This window comes from Scyliorhinus canicula, chromosome 9 (genome assembly GCF_902713615.1).
Source record: "Scyliorhinus canicula chromosome 9, sScyCan1.1, whole genome shotgun sequence".
In the NCBI taxonomy this organism is placed as follows: domain Eukaryota; kingdom Metazoa; phylum Chordata; class Chondrichthyes; order Carcharhiniformes; family Scyliorhinidae; genus Scyliorhinus; species Scyliorhinus canicula.
Genome location: NC_052154.1, coordinates 24982900 through 24999780, shown reverse-complemented (window position 1 = coordinate 24999780; position 16881 = coordinate 24982900). Strand labels below are relative to the sequence as shown.

The 16881-nt window shown below is 43.5% G+C and overlaps 1 protein-coding gene across 1 annotated transcript in view; it reads left to right on the top strand.

Annotated features, from left to right (window-relative positions):
• LOC119971162 (polycystic kidney disease protein 1-like 2) overlaps positions 1-16881 on the top strand; it is a 164942-nt gene that overhangs the window by 147416 nt on the left and 645 nt on the right. Inside the window, exons 37-43 of the mRNA XM_038806358.1 lie at positions 1179-1506; positions 3098-3231; positions 5612-5739; positions 7878-8038; positions 8892-9102; positions 14025-14126; positions 14997-15128. Coding sequence (XP_038662286.1) covers positions 1179-1506; positions 3098-3231; positions 5612-5739; positions 7878-8038; positions 8892-9102; positions 14025-14126; positions 14997-15128 — 1196 coding nt within the window. The remainder of the gene's footprint in view (positions 1-1178; positions 1507-3097; positions 3232-5611; positions 5740-7877; positions 8039-8891; positions 9103-14024; positions 14127-14996; positions 15129-16881) is intronic.

Here is a 16881-nt window from a genome sequence, read left to right as displayed (position 1 = left end):
ACAGCAGCGGTGACAGCGGGCACCCCTGAATCATACCCTTGTGTAAGTCAAAGCTTTCTCCCCGTGTCTGCGTGGGTTTCGCCCCCACAACCCAAAGATGTGCAGTTTAGGTGAATTGGCCACGCTAAATTGCCCCTTAATTGGAAAACATAATTGGGTACTCTAAAAAAAATTTTTTAAAGTGTAAGTCAAAGATTCATGAGCTTCATTCGTCCTTATCCTCGCTCTTGGCGCCACATACAGCAACCGCACCCATGCCACAAATCTCGGCCCAGACCCAAACCTTCCCAAAACTTTGTACAAGTACCGCCACTCCACCTGATCAAATGCTTTCTCCGCGTCCATGGACACCACCACCTCCGGTACCAGAGCTCTCGACAGATTCATCACCACATTCAACAGCCGTCTTATATTACTCGCAAGCTGACTGTCCTTCACGAAGCCTGTTTGATCTTCTGCAACCACCCCCGGGACACAATCCTCCACCCTCCCCACCAACAACTCAGCCAATATTTTCACATCCGTGTTCAATAGTGATATGGGTCCATACGACCCACATGCCACTAGATCCTTCCCTTTTTTTGGGGTTAGTGTGATTACTGCCTGCTTCATCGTCTCCGGCAACACCCCCTTCTCCACTGCTTCATTAAACGCCCCCAACATATGTGGTGCCAGGTCCGCCGCAGATTCCTTCTTAAATTCTGCGGGTACCCATCCGGCCCAGGGGCCTTCCCCGACTTCATACCCCTGATACTATCCAGCACCTCCCTCAGCCCCAGGGGCTCCTCCAATGCCTGCTTCCTCCTCCTGGGGAAATTCCAGCTCGTCCAGAAACCGCCCCATGCCCCCCTCCTCTCCTCCTGGGTCTGCCTCATAAATGGGTTGTCCAGCCCCAACCCCATCCCTGTCCCACCTCCTTTACAAGCTGAAGTGAGTGGCTTCAAAGCAGATTGGGTTCGGATTTGAGACTTTTAAAATCTTAACATCTCACCTGACCCAAAAGCACCTGTTCTTGAGCTTCTCCTCATACTCTCTCTCTCTAACAGGCCACTGCACCTAATTTGAAACAGGCCGTAAAGAGACAAACAGGCAAATCATGCAAGGTATAGTAAACTATTTTTGGGGAAGAAGTAATAAAATTAGCTGTTACTCAGACAGGCATTTGTTTTGAATTGCAGGCTTTGTTACCGATGGCAACTCTAAACTGGTTGGGTCCGCCCGCATTCGCCAACTGAGAGTAAAGAACAATATTTGTCGCATACCAACAAAACTGAAGAGTTCTATTAAAGAGTGTCATGCTCAGTACTCCTTGCATAATGAAGACCTCTCCGAGTACAGTATCCAATGGAATGTGACAGCATCTCAGAATTCCTCAGATCTGGATTACGTCTGGCAATACTGGAGCCAAACTGAATTGCGTAGTTATCCCATCTGGGGCAAGCTTGCCATGTACAGAGGGGGTGGCTACATTGCAAAATTGGGTACAAACGCACAGAATGCTTATAGGTAACTGGCTTTAGCTGATTGTTTTGAACTCCTCAGATGCCATTTTCTTCAGTCTGTGGAACATCCTTACATCCTTACACATCGTATGAGGTAATGAACTGCTCAGGGAGTGTTGCAGTTCAAGAAGGCCTTCTCCACCACCACCTTCTCAAGGGCAACAGGAGGTGGGCAATAAATGCTGGCCTAATCAGCGACACCCATATTCCATAAATGGATAAATGAACGACAAGACTTTCAACATTCGCCAGAGAGAAATTTGACGCTCACACATTAATAATGCATTCCATCATACTTTGCAGACTAATATGTTGCTTTTGTTTTTTTACTCATTCTGTGTGTTTTTTCCTTCATTCTAATTAAGTATCCTCTGAAGCACTGAGCACCATTTCCTGTTTGAAAGGTTAGGTAGATGATCTGCAATAAAACTTGTGGCAAAAGTGCCCGAGAGTCCATTGCTGACAAGGGAAGTGAATGCGTGACATTTATGTAGAATGATGCAATTTGATTCACTCTCTCATTTTCATTCCAGCTTCCCCCTTCCCGCCCAACCAAGCCTTCGCCAAAGCACTTTTTCTTCATTCCAATCCGCCCCACTACAAACCCGCCTGTACTTGCAGAGTAGCTATTTTGTTGAAGAAAATCAACCATTTTTCATATAAATCAGCATTGTTTTGAAATGAATTTATTTATTTTCTTTTCTTTAATTGGAATGTTTCCCTATAATGAGAGGGTGCTGCATTGTCCCAGAAGCCACCTCTGACTGCCATCCCTGACAGATTTCAATGATCCCATGGCACGAGTTAAAAGAGGACCAGGATAGTTCTCCCCATTGTCCTGGCAACAATCCAACCCTCAAACAACCATGCAAGTATTTTCACTTGGATGTTTCTGTCTTGTGCTACTGGCACATGATTTTCCATCCTTTTGAGTTGGTGATTGTGGACCAACAAATGGAGATTGAATGCCCTGATGGGTCATGGTCAGTTGTTAATGTTCTCGTACATGTGTCAGCATTGTAGAAGACAAACTCGAGGGATCTCAGACTTTTCTCATCTAACAATTCAATGTTCTTGTGAAATGAGGGGCTTGATGTGAGATGTTTCCCGTGTTGGTAATCACCAAGGCACTGAGGTGAAGAATATTCTGCTTTGCAATCATTTACTGTTCTCGGGCCTGATTTGCAGGCTTTTTGTTTTTTTTTCCTCCAATTTCTTCCATTTTCTCATTGGATATTCTGATCAGCCTTTTTTTAAGTTTTTGATTCCTTTAACTCTACCTTCCATTAATTTTGCATTCCTTTGCACAACCGATATAGAATGTTGTACTATCTAACAATTATTTCTCTGTGTTCAGGGGTTTTTCTCTTTGCCTGATCCTTTTAAAATGCTAATTTATCTTCCATTCCCCAGTTCTGAGGAAAGTTATGACTTGTTGGCATGTCTATTCTCCCCACAGATACAGACTGATGTATTTCTAAAATGGATGATCTTTTTAGCCAAGGGAGTGTAAATTATTGTGGGTGGGACATGTCACAACCAGTGCCATTTTATGATGCATTAAATGATATCTATCTTTCTCCTTTATTCCACAGAGTCCTTCAATATCTATTTGACAATACCTGGCTGGACACCTACACGCGAGCCATTTTTGTGGAATTCACTGTCTATAATGCAAATGTGAATCTTTTCTGTATTGCCACACTAATGTTAGAAAGTAATGCTGTAGGTAAGACGAGAGGCCTAACATTATTAAGGCACTGTTGTTATCTTATTGGACAGTCATCAACATCAAACGTTCGCAGCACCACTGTTGGGAGTTATTGCAAAACATTTCAAGTGGCTGTACAATCGAAATTAGTCATAAACGTAGAGTTGTCACCAGCTGCATCTTCCAGTCATGCCCCCAATTTGCAAAAACATTTATACCAGTAATTAAAAATGTATCTCCCTGATACCAACATCATTCACCAATATGAAGAGCTCTCATCAGCAGGATAGATCTATATTTTACTATGGATCCAAAGTTCTGTTATCAGAGTAGTACACAGAGATTGGTTTAACATGGGAGATTTAAATAGTATCCCGTAAGGATCAGTGTTGCTGTCTTTATTAACGTAGGTGTTTGGGAAATGGTTCATAATTTGTGCAAGTGTTAGTGGTGAGACAGAGAGTCGGCTACTGCATGTAGCTCTCACGATGTCGGGGTAGTCTGCTTGTGCATGGTTCCTCATCAATGTTGTCATGTTGTGCATGCTCTGCCCAAAGGCAGATCCATAGCTCATTGTCTGTTAATGCTTCATTCTGAGTCGTTTCCTTGGCAGCATCCTCCCCCCTCTCCAGTTGTGGTTTGTCAATGCTTTCCACTCTTGGGAGTCGGGAACAGAGAGAGGTTCCAAGTGTACTCAGCCAGAACAGGAATCAAACCCATGCTAATGCCTTAATTCGGAACCACATGCCAGCAATCTCACCAATTGAGCTAATCAGTCCCCACATGTGTGAGTCATAACCAGATTAACAAAGTAAATCAGATATGGGCTGTATTTATTGGATCCATTAATTTAAAATGAGACATACCATTTCATCCTTATTAGATTCATGTAGAATACTGGTGCAAAGTTTCCATTCAGTTACCTTGGCTTATTCACAACAATTTGCCTGATATTGGGGTGACTGGTGTGAATTTTAAGGCCAAGTTGCATTCAAGTACAAATCGCATTTCTGCAATCTTTTGCGCTAGTTTTTTTACGTTTATTTTTTTAATTAGTTTTTCCAGTTAAGGGGCAATTTAGCATGGCCAATCCACCTACCCTGCGCATCTTTAGGTTCTGGGGGTGAGACCCAAAAAGACACAGGGAGAATGTGCAAACTCCAAACGGACGGGGACCCAGGACTGGGATCGAACCGGGGTCCTCAGTGCCATGAGGCAGCAGTGCTAACCACTGCCACTCACTTTTGCACTAGTTTAGGAAACGTCAAGCTAGTAGCTGGCCAACCCACAAAACAAGTCATGCCTCCAGATCCAGGGGGTTTCCACTGTTTGCACTCATTTTCAGGGCATCTAGGCTCTTAAACATTAAATCTTTGGGCACAAGGTCACAAATAGTCACACTGTAAAAGTTTTTGGATGTAATTTCTTTAAATTTACTCAGAAACTGACCAATATATCTAATAAATAGATTCTATAAATTTTTTAAAAAGTTATTTGCAGTATTTTAAAATGACTATGTGGATTAACACTGTCACGAAAAATGCTGATTTTTCTTTGTGACAAACCCATTTTCAGTTATATTTATCAAACTGTGCCCAAGTTAGCATTTTAAAAATATGTTAGGAATTATTTCTTAAAGGACTTTTACAAACTTATATGTTTTAAAACAGTGCTCGATTGTCCTGTCCCATGGCAGATTTTGTACTCTGCGACATGCAAATTGGTTCGAGTGGAAACTTGAGGATAAAGAGACTTCTTAAAGATGCTGCAATTAAAAATAGTTTACAGATGCAATGGCTGAAATTCTCTGGTCGTTGTGATTCCATTTTCCCGCCGGCAGCACAGCCCCACCAGTGGGTTTTGCAGCAGCGTGGGGTGGATACAACGGGATATCCCATTGACAATCGGCGGGAAGATAAAATCCCACCACCAGCGAACGGCGCGCGGTCATAAAACACGTGGCTGGCGGGCCAGAGAATCCTGCCCAATGGGTCAGAAAATCCATAGTTGCCGATTGTTTTTGTAATGTTAGATATTCATTTAGTAGCTTGAAACTAACTGGATTAAAATTCATTTTCTGCTTTCAAGGTGGAAAAAAAGGAGATGAATTTAATGGTGGTGTGGTGGGGTAGGGAAAGCTGCCACTGATGTTGTAAGCGTTAACAGCCCACACCGTCTAAGCAAATAGCTTTGTCCCTGGGTTTTGGGTTGGTGCCACTGGCTTTGAGTGTGGGTAGTTCAGGCTGGCTAAGTGGGGTCCCAGCAATTTTCGGACCAATGTCCACAAATAGAGACTGCCATCTGAGTCCATGTCTGTTGCCCCTTGCACTAACCTGTGCCACCATTTAAATGTACGTGTCCTGTTGAACTACAAACTGACTTCTCGTATATTTTGCAGGGGCCTTCTTTACACATGCTACTCTTCAAAGTATCCGTCTCTACCAGTACACAGATGGGCTGCACATTTTTGTTGTTGCAGCTGAAGTTGCATATTTCCTCTTCCTCATCTATTACATGGTGATTCAGGTACGTCCGCAGGCAAATCAACATGAGTACAAACTATACACTCAGCGATGAATAACCGGTATTGAGAGACACTGTTCTTATAAAATTTAATCATGTGATAGGCAAAGTTTGAATTCTGATTCTCACACAATCATAACTGAAGATAACCAAAAATATTTTAAATGGGGTGAGGCACAAAAATGGCGCTCATTAAAATGTACATTCACATTGAGATATATATGTCATGCTTTACATGGTCATTATCCTGGAGAGGTCGGAATGACAACGTATGTAATCGTTAGACTGATAGAGCACAGAAGGAGGCCATTCGGCCCATCTTTCATGTACTGGCTCCTTGGTGGAGCTATCCAATCAGTCCTAGTTCCTTGCTCTTTTACCACTGCCCTATAATTTTTTTCTCGTCAATTATATGCTCAATTCTATTTTAATTGAAATGCAATTGAGTCTGCTTTCCACCGCTGCCGCAGACAGCATAAAAACAATGTTTCCTCATATCGCTTCTGGCTCTTTTGCCAATCGTCTTAAATCTGTGCCCTTGGTTAACTAATCCTCATGCCGGTGGATGCAGTATTTACTAGTTAGTCAATCAGAATTATTCATGATTTTGAACAACTCAATCAAATCTCCTCTTAACCTTCTCTGCTTTTAAGAAAAGTAATCTCAGCTTCTCCAGTCCATTCACATAACTGGTGCAAGTGCAGTCAGTACGGCACAGTTACATCTTCAACAAATAATTGGCACCGTCTTCGTGAAGCACACAGTAACAAAACTGAACTTGTGCGCTTGGATTTCCCTAGTGTACAGTTGGTGGGGCAGGAGATCCTCCTGCCCTATTGTATTGTTGGAGTTGCTATCTTTCAGATAAGACAATAAATTGATCTGCCTGATCACGTGAGTGCAAATAATACTATTTCGAAGACAAGCAGGCGAGTTGAACCTTTGGTGTCCTGGCCAATATTTAGCTCTTATTCAACATTAGGTGAACAGATTATCTCCTCATTATTACATTGCTGTTTAATGGTACTTGCTGTGCATAAATTAGCTGCTGTGTTTCCCACATCACAATAGGGACTGCACTTCATAAATTATTTGTTGCTGCAAAGTGCTTAAAGATATGCGGTGATTGTGAAAAGCATTGTAAATGCAGTTTTTTCTTTTCTTTATTCATGACCCCCAACCTATTTTCCAATGTAAGGTTTCCTAATGTATTGTCAGCAGCATTGGGTGGCACCGTAGCACATTGGTTAGCACTGCTGCTTCACAGCGCCAGGATCCCAGGTTCGATACCCGCTTGAGTCACTGTCTGTATGGAGTCTGCATATCCTTCCCGTGTCTGCATGGGTTTCCTCTGGATGCTCAGGTTTCCTCCCACAAGTCTGAAAAGACGTGCTATTAGGTGAATTGGACATTCTGAATTTTCCCTCTGTGTACCCGAGCAGGCGCCGGAATGTGGCAACCAGGGGATTTTCACAGTAACTTCGTTACAATGTTAATGGAAGCCTACTTGTGACAATCATAAAGATTATTATTATTATGGCAAGATTCCCACTCCTATTAGGGAGGAGAGTTGAAAATGCGCATGCCATAGCTCAGACACCCACTTCAGTAAGGCACAGCAGTAAAAATCGCTGACCACCATCTCCCTGGCCCTGAAAACATCATCTTACCCACTCCACTCATGGCAAAAATCTCATCTGACCTGTTGCTCTGATGTGCACATCTGCTGCAGGGGTTCCTAGCCTACAGGCAGCCACCTTGACAACCAAACCGACTGGGCAGGCAAGCCACAGAAAATGTTTAAACAATGTCCTTCAGTTTAAACAGCAGAATGTTCTGGAAACTAGTAATTCTGGTTTTCCCATCCAATGCTCCACACTCCCTCACTCTCCCACACTGAACCTGATAACAAAATAAGATTGAGCAGGTCGAGTGTTATAAAGCCCAAACAGAAGATTCATTGGAAGAGGAGTTGAGTTCCGGTCGAAGACAGTCACCTCAAATGTCATAACCTATGTTTTCTTTACACGGGCATTGACTGACTGGTTGTATATTACCAGGTTTCCCTGGTTAATTTGCAGTTTTCCAGCATTTGTAATGCTGCCCTTTTATTTACAATTTATTCCACATGTCTTTCCCAGGGAAAACTATTGAAGAAGCAAAAATGGAATTATTTCAAAAGCAAATGGAACCTTCTGGAAACAGCTATTATAATGATCAGTTGGAGCGCACTTTCTGTATTCATCAAGAGAACCATTTTGGGAAAGCGGGACATTGAATACTATCACAATCACAGAAAGGGGTACTCTGTAATTTATGTAAATTGTTTATTTTAAAGTAGTCCTTTTAAAAACTGCATATACATTCTGGACACATGATTTTCCAATATGACCTGTGGACATTAACATGCATTAAAGCCATGGAGTGAACTGGCAGTCAGCAAAATAGATACAAAAGTAAGCATTGGATACATGTACTCTAGTGTTACAAAAAAATAAGATGTGCAGATGCCGGCGTTGGACTCCGAAAGCTAGTGATTCGAAACAAACCTGTTGGATTTTAACCTGATGTAAGACTTCTTACTGTTACAAAATATAGACACCACAAAGCAATACCAATATTAGTCATTAATCCTAAGGTTCTGGATATAGATATAAATCATTAAGGAAATGGTTTGTCATCTTGAGTGACTCAGTTACTCATGTAAACACGTTAAGACAGATACCTATTTACTACTACTCAACAGGGTTTTCTGTTTTTTTTTCTATCTACAATTTTCAAATTCAAGTTCCTGTTTCTCCATCAACATGGTATTTAGCCTCACTCTCTCTAATCCAGCTTCAGATTCTACTCGCCTTGCCCATGTTCCTCTGAAGGGAAGGATGAGGGAGAATGAATGAAGAATACAATGCAAAAACTTCCCATCCTGGCCACACATGAAACCACTCTCTGGCCACCAATACTGAAATAATGTATTGTTACAGTGAAAGTCTGATCATTATCATTAAAGTAACCTTCGCATATCCAAACTCAAAATGAGCCATCTGTTCTCTGAACCATTAGTAAAATAATGGAGAGTGCCAAAAGGACACTTGTACTGGTGAATATTGTTACTGAGGAGATGTTTAATTTCCATTTTGCTCTGCTTCTTGCAGCTTTGTGAGTTTCTACGAGACTGCAATGGCAGATGCAATCATGGGTTACCTGATCGCCTTCCTGGTTCTCCTAGCAACAATCAAACTTTGGCATCTGCTGCGCCTTAACCCCAAGCTCAATATGATTACATCAACTTTAAGACGAGCCTGGGGGGACATCTCAGGCTTTCTGACTGTCATTTTAATCATGTTTCTAGCCTATTCTATTGCAGTAAGTTCTCACTAATGGTGACGCAATACAACATATTCCTAATGTGCCATTTGTTTTTTACTTGAAGTTCAATAAGCAAGGGTATATTTTTGCTCAACTTGTTATTTAAAGGTGTACATTTCATAGACACTCAGCCCAGTTCAACTGAGTTTTCTGACATATGAAGAATTATAAGACTAGTTTTTCTGATTGTTTACATTATTCCCAACATTTATTATTCTTTGAACAAAGACATTGTCATGGGGCTGGATTCTCTGTTCTGGAGACTGTCCCCACGACAGCGTGAAAATAGTGGCATTTTACGCCAGAAAAACGGGGGCAAAACGGCCACCGATTCCCTGTTCCAGGGGGGAGGGCTAGCAGCCAGGCAGCGTAGAACTCCCAACTCTACGTAGAGTTGGCGGATCCGTGGTCGTGCATACGCACAGCAGCGGCCTGCAGTGGCCGGACACGGCCCACAAAATAGTCCCCCCTTCGGCCGGCTTGCGCGCCCCAGACCGCCCCACCACAGTGGCCCTAGCCCCGAATATGTTCCCCCCCCCCCCCCCCCCCCCCGTCCACGGATCGGCCCTCCCCCGATTGTGGTGGCGCTGGACTGAATCCGTAGCCACACGCTGAGTTCATGAGAGTCCCACGCTGTCAGGAACCCGTCCGCCGGGGACGGAGCATCGCGGGACGAGCCTCAGCTAATGTTCGGAGACCGTGCATACGATGCGTGGTTACTCTCTCGAGTACGCCACGTTTCAGGGAGCGGAGCATCATGGAGCCCATGGTTTTTCTCTTAAATTTATATCCTCTGCCACTAGTTTCTTGAGTCTCTTTGTTGGCTTCCCACCTTCCAGCATCCATAAACGTCAGCTGATCAAAAAGCTGCTGCTTATATCCTGATGTGCACCAATAGGGATTCAGCAGAAACATTATCCAGAGTGATGAGACAGTGCAGTAGTCAGAGGGGAAACGCTGGCATTATGTCCCTGGATAGTAATCCAGAGGATTGGATACTGCACAGGTTCAAAACTCATCCTGGCTGGTGGTGAAACTTAAATTCAATTCATAAAACAAATCTGGAATTAAAAGCTAGCCTAATCATGAAACTTTCATTGCTGTAAAAAATGGAGCTGGTTTAGCTCAGCTACTTGGACAGATGGATTGTGATGTAGAGTGAGGCCACCAACATGGGTTCAATCCTGTGCTGGCTGAGGATATTCACGAAGACCCCCACCTGAGTGGTGATCCTCAGGTTAAATCGCCACTCGTCAGCTCTCCGCCTTAAAGGGGAAAGCAGCCTGTGGTCATCTGGGACTATCTGGGAATTCTTGTAAAAAACCATTTGGTTCACTAACGTCCTTTTGGGAAGGAAATCTGTTATCCATGCCTGGTCTGACCTACATTTCACTCCAGGCCCACAGCAATGTGGTTGGCCCTTCACTGACCCCTAGCAAGCCAATTGTTCAAGGCCATTTAAGAATGGACATCAAATGCTAGTTTAGCCAGTTGGTACCTACATCACATGAAAGAATAAAAAAAAAGGCTAGTTATGGATACGTTTAAGGGGAAGCTAGTTAAGCACGTGAGGGAGAAATAAATAGAAGGATATGCTGATATGCTGATGGCGTTAACAGGGCTAGGAGCGTGGGAGAAGAATTGTGCAATAAGAATAAAAGCACTTCAGCCCCATGCTCCAGATCTTCGAGCAGCCGGGGTGGAGAGGGAGGAGGACCCCATAAGACATAGGAGCAGAATTAGACCACTCGGCCCATTGAGTCTGCTCCGCCATTCAATCATGGCTGATATTTTTCTCATCCCCATTCTCCTGCGTTCTCCCCATAACCCCTGATCCCCTTATTGATAAAGGAACTATCTATCTCTGTCTTAAAGAAACTCAGTGATTTGGTCTCCACGGCCTTCTGCGTCAAAGAGGTCCACAGATTCACAACCCTCTGGTTGAAGAAATTCCTCCTCAAATCTGTTTTAAAGGATCGTCCCTTTAATCTAAGATTGTGTCTGAGATTCTAAACTCCAACGAGTAAAGACCCAGAGTCCTCAACCTCTCCTCATACGACAAGCTCTTCATTTAAGGGATCATTCTTGTGAACTTCTTCTGGACCCTTTTCAAGGGCAGCACATCCTTCCTCAGATACGGGGCCCAAAACTCTTGAACCTGTTACTGGGACTGGCCAAATTTGCCATCAATAGGTGATCAAGGAGGTCATCCGGCCTGACTGTCTGCCCCTCTTTTGCAACTACAATCGTGGCCGTGTGTCCTTAGACAGGGGGCACACAGTGTCCAACAGCACGACCAAGGCCTTCCAAGTCCAGCTGGCACGGCGGGAACTGAGGTGTTTTATCCACCCCTTTAATCACATTCTGTTTTGATGCTATAAGTTTCCTTTGAGACTTATTTTTGTTTGATGTTGTGTCCTTTTAAGGGTCTGCCTTTTTATTTGTCCTTAATTTGTTAATTTAGTTGATTTGTTTGCCGCAAAATAGGATAAATGTCAGCATAGGCGAGTTGGGCTAAATGGCCTGTTTTTGTGCTCTGCAATTCTATGGGAGTAATGTTCTCCTGTCATCTTTGTGCTTGTTAATCTACATTGGCTCCCAGTCTGGAAAATTATATATTTATAGGCACCTGTACAAATAAATATTTTATTTAGAACAATGAGCCTCTAGTGGTAGAACGTCCAGAAGATAAAACTGTGTAAATTCTCAGCCTCATTCCTGTGACATACGCTAGGACCATTTTAAGCTATCGCTCCAGCATTGCAACTCAAGCAATTCAACTCTGACCATTTATACAGATACCATCCCTCTGGTGCCATGTGAGTTCTGGAAACACCAGTATTTTTTCCAATTAAGGGGCAATTTAGCGTGGCCAATTCACCTACTATGCACATTTTTGGGTTATGGGGGCGAAACCCACGCAGACACGGGGAGAATGTGCAAACTCCACACGGACAGTGACCCAGAGCCAGGATCGAACCTGGGAACTCAGCGCCGTGAGGCGGTTGTGCTAACCACTAGGCCACCGTGCTGCCCTGGGTTTGGGATTTTTGAGTATAGGGGTGATGACAGTAGATTTAAAGGGAAGGGGTCAGTATGTGAGGTAAGGGAACTGTAAACAATATGAACTAACATGGGCACCAGGAAGGGAAACTGGTGGTCAACAGTTGGATGGAAATAGGGTCAAGGTTGCAGGAGATGAGACGAGACACGCTTTGGATAGTGTATGCAGGGAGATGGGAAAGAAATGGTGAATCCAAGGGTAGGGCAACGGGAACTTTAGGATTGTTTGGCCCGGTGAGCTGTGGAAAGGAAGAAAGCAGCAAGAGACAGCCAATCAGATGGTTTCAATCTTGATGACAAAAAAGTCCATGAGCTCATGACTGAGTGAAGTTGGGGGATACATTGGAATGTGTTTTGAGAACACAGAAAATCTAAGGTCTATCTTTGCATTCCAGATAGTTTTTTGAATAATGAGCAAGGGAGCGAAAGCTGGATAGTCTTTTACGTAGTCCCAATGGTCTGATGTGCAATACACTGTGTTCGCTAAACTGTAGGGTAGAATAACATGGGGCGAGATTCTCTGATCCTGAGGCTAAGTGTTGATGCCATCGTAAACGCCGTTGCGTTTTCTGACGCACTGGAGTGGCCCATGTCACTCCAGCTGCTGATCCCGGCATCAACTGGGCGCTACGGGGTCCGCGCATGCGCAGTGGCACCGGCGCCAACGCGTGCATGCGCAGTGGCACCGGCGCCAACGCGTGCATGCGCAGTGGCACCGGCACCAACGCGCGCATGCGCAGTGGCTCCCTTCTCCGTGCCGGCCCTGACGCAACATGGCGTAGGGCTACAGGGGCCGACATGGAAGAAAGGAAGCCCCCAGCCCGAGACGTTGGCCCGCCGATCGGTGGGCCCCTATTGCAGGCCAGGCCACAGCGGAGGGCCCCCGGGGTCAGATCCCCCCTCCCACCCCACAGGCCACCCCGGACACTTCCACGCCGAGGTCTCGCTGGGCAATACCAGGTTAGAACAACGGCTGCGGGACTCTTGTTTTTTTGGTACGGCATCTCGGCCCATCCCGGGCTGAGAATCGCTGGTGGGGCCCAATAGAGCGGCCCCATGGAGCGGACCCCAGCCGGCGCCAATGACGCCGATTCTCCACTTTGCGGAGAATCGCGTCCCGGCGCCGTGATGTTTGAAGGATTTGCATTTGACTGCTCAAAGTTAGCATTCTTTCTGTATGTGGAATGCCAACCATTTCAGATAATTACTGATTGTGAAATGAAAATGAAAATGAAAATAATGTAATAAGGATAAGAGCATAAAGACGGAGGATTTAGCAAAACATTGCTGAAGCAAAGGTGTGATGAATGGAAAGGCCAGGTTGTAGAGACTAGCAAAGTGTTATGCAAGTGACTTCAGTGCAAACATTTCCAGGAGTGGACACAGAGGGAAATGGAATTGGGAAGGAGATCATGGATGTAATTGAAGAACCATATAGAGAAGCCCTTATATGTGTGAGACACAATGGGAGCAGCAAAGGCGTGTGAGATGATGCAGTCAAGGGATTCACGGTGAATGGGGGAAGGAGAGATTTCGGCAGGTGAAGTCAGAGACGAGAAAAGTTGAAAACTCTGAAGATACTATGGTAATTTACTACCCACCTGTTTAATTATTTCCAGAAACCTCGGATGCAGAGGGATATTGATTTGAGCAATATCACAATATTATACACTTTCTGGCTTGGCGTTCTATCAACCTGAATCAATTGTATTTTCAGGCTTTTAAAAGACTTCTGTGCATTATATGAAAACAGACTTTGTTTTCGGGATCTCTTGAATATTCAAAGTTGACCATTTAATATCCAACACTAGTAATTAGAAGATCATTATTAATGCAACAGTATCTCTATTCTACAGACAAATCTAATGTTTGGCTGGAGTATGTCCTCGTATAAAACTATATTTGATGCTGCAGAGACAATGGTCAGTCTTCAATTGGGGATCTTCAACTATGAAGAGGTAAGGAAGGAAAAAGCTTATTGCAAAAAGATCTCTATTAAGAACAAGATTTTGATTCTTATCTAATCTATAATTGATGCATTTAAATCTGTTTCACTAGGATTCATGGTTTAATGCTGTTGCTATATTGCAAGCATTGGGATAAATAATGTGCGTCATTCATATTAGTAAGTTATATTTAATAGAAGATATAGATGGGAGGAGATTTGAGTTGAACATAAACACTGATATGGACCGGTTGGGCCCAGTGGCCTGTTTCTGTGTCTAATACAATCTTTATAAATCCTTTTATAGTTTGGTTTAACACCATACGTCGTGTCATGCAGAATTCAAATAATCTAGACTGATATTGTAATCCAGATTTGCATACTCACCTGACCCTAGAGTTAAACTAACACAATTTAATTGTTGCAAAGTAAAAATTGAAATGCAGAAGTGACAGTATAACTGCACCTGTCAATTCACACTTTTACCATTGCAATAATATTCTTCAGACAACTTCTTTGTTGAAAACTGTTTAACTATCACTATCTTACACTTCTGTACAATCACAGTAGCTGCTTTCACTTCAATACAAGTGTGGTTCTGGATTTACTTCTGCACTCTATTCTAATACATGATTACCCACTAATATCATCAATTTATCTCCAGGCTGCCTAATATTAGAATTGACAATCAAATTGGATGCAAGGGTAGGTTTTGTGAAGTCCTGCGTCATCCAAGCAGAGACTCAGACATAATCAGTTCTTATCAGAAGATCTTTAATTTTGACCATTTTCACAATTAGTTAGGTTTAACGTAAGTCAGTTCAATCTATTTACGAAATGGTTTAAATTAGATTTGAACGTGTCTTTGTCCGAATCTGATCAGGTATTGGACTATAACCCGATTCTGGGTTCGTTTCTGATTGGGTCCTGCATCATCTTTATGACATTTGTCGTCCTGAATCTCTTCATTTCTGTTATACTTGTGGCATTTAGTGAGGAGCAGAAAAATTACAAGGTTTGTACCATAAATCTTCTTAAACTTATTATACTTGTATCTCTGTACTATTATTCAGTTACATGATGACTTTGCAGTATTTTAATACACGAAAGTAAGTAAAGTAATTAATTTTAATACATTAAAATATTTCAAAAACTTCAATTATTCAATAAGTTATTGCTTTGCTTTTACTTGTTTTAAATAAATTGCTGTGGGATATTTACATTTGTGTTAGGATTTATTTTGTCCATTTTCCCTCGCCTTTTCTTAAGGGCTCAGCTTCTACAACAGGTAGACTGCTTTCTGTACTTCACACAATGGTTATGCTGCATGTGGTGAATGCAGACGGTGACAACTGGTCAGCTACCCAGGAGAGAGGAGCCCTGAGAACAGAGTTCCCCAAACAGACAATCAAGTCAAATTTAAACCAGTGAACTGAGCCACACAACAATTAGTCATGACGTACAAAATTGACGGACAAGGAAGGGGCAATTGGTCCATTAAGCCCACCCCACAGCTCAATATGGCTGGGGCATCACGACTAAAGACCACCAAAGATAGTCCCCAAGAAATCGATTAGAGAATTCAAAAGAAAATTCTTCACTCAAAGAGGGGCGAGTATGGAACTCACTACCACAGGAAGTAGTTGAAGCAAGCTGTGAAGATGCATTTGAGAGGAAACTAGATAGGCATATGAGGGAAATGGGAATAGATGGTTATTTTTTTTTTTTTTTCTTCTTTTTTTTTTATAAATTTAGATTACCCAATTATTTTTCCAATTAAGGGGCAATTTAGCATGGCCAATCCACCTACTCTGCACATTTTTGGGTTGTGGGGGTGAAACCCACGCAGACACGGGGAGAATGTGCAAACTCCACACGGACAGTGACCCAGAGCCGGGATCGAACCTGGGACCTCAGCGCCGTGAGGCGGTTGTGCTAACCACTAGGCCACCGTGCTGCCCTGGGAATAGATGGTTATGATGGTAGATCTGAATGATAAAGGATAGGAGGCTCGAGTAAGCAGAAACATAGAAACACAGGAAATATTAGCAGGAGAAGGCCATTTAGCCCTTCGAGCCTGCTCCGCCATTCACTATGATCATGGCTGATCATCCACCTCAGTAACCTAATCCCGCCTTTCCTCTCTTATCTTTCGATCCCTTCGCTCTAAGTGCTATATCTAACTGCTTTTTGAAAACATTGTGGGCAGGTTTCTCCGTCCCACCGCGCCAGATTTCTGGTTCAGCGCGCCGTCTGGATTCTCCGTTTCGCCGGCTGGTCAATGGGGGTTTCCTATTGTGGGGCAGCCCCACGCCGTCAGGAAACCCCCGGGCTGCCAGAAAAATGGAGCATCCCAACGGCGGAGAATTCAGTCTGCAATGTTTTGACCTAAGCTGCTTTCTGTGGTAATGAGTTCCACAGGTCGACCACTCTCTGGGTGAAGAAATTTCTCCTCATCTCTGTCCTAAATGGTCTACCCCGTATCCTCAGACTGTGACCCCTGGTTCTCAGGAACATCCTTCCTGCATCTTCCCTGTCTAGTCCTGTTAGAATTTTATAGGTTTCTATGAGATCCCACTTCATTCTTCTGAACTCCAGTGAATAGAATCCTAATCGATTCAATCTCTCCTCACATGTCAGTCCCGCCATCCCAGGAATCTGCTTGGTAAACCTTCACTGCACTCCCTCCAGAGCAAGAACACCCTTCCTCAGATAAGGAGACCAAAACTGCTCAAAATGTTCCACGTGTGGCCTCACCAAGGCCCTGT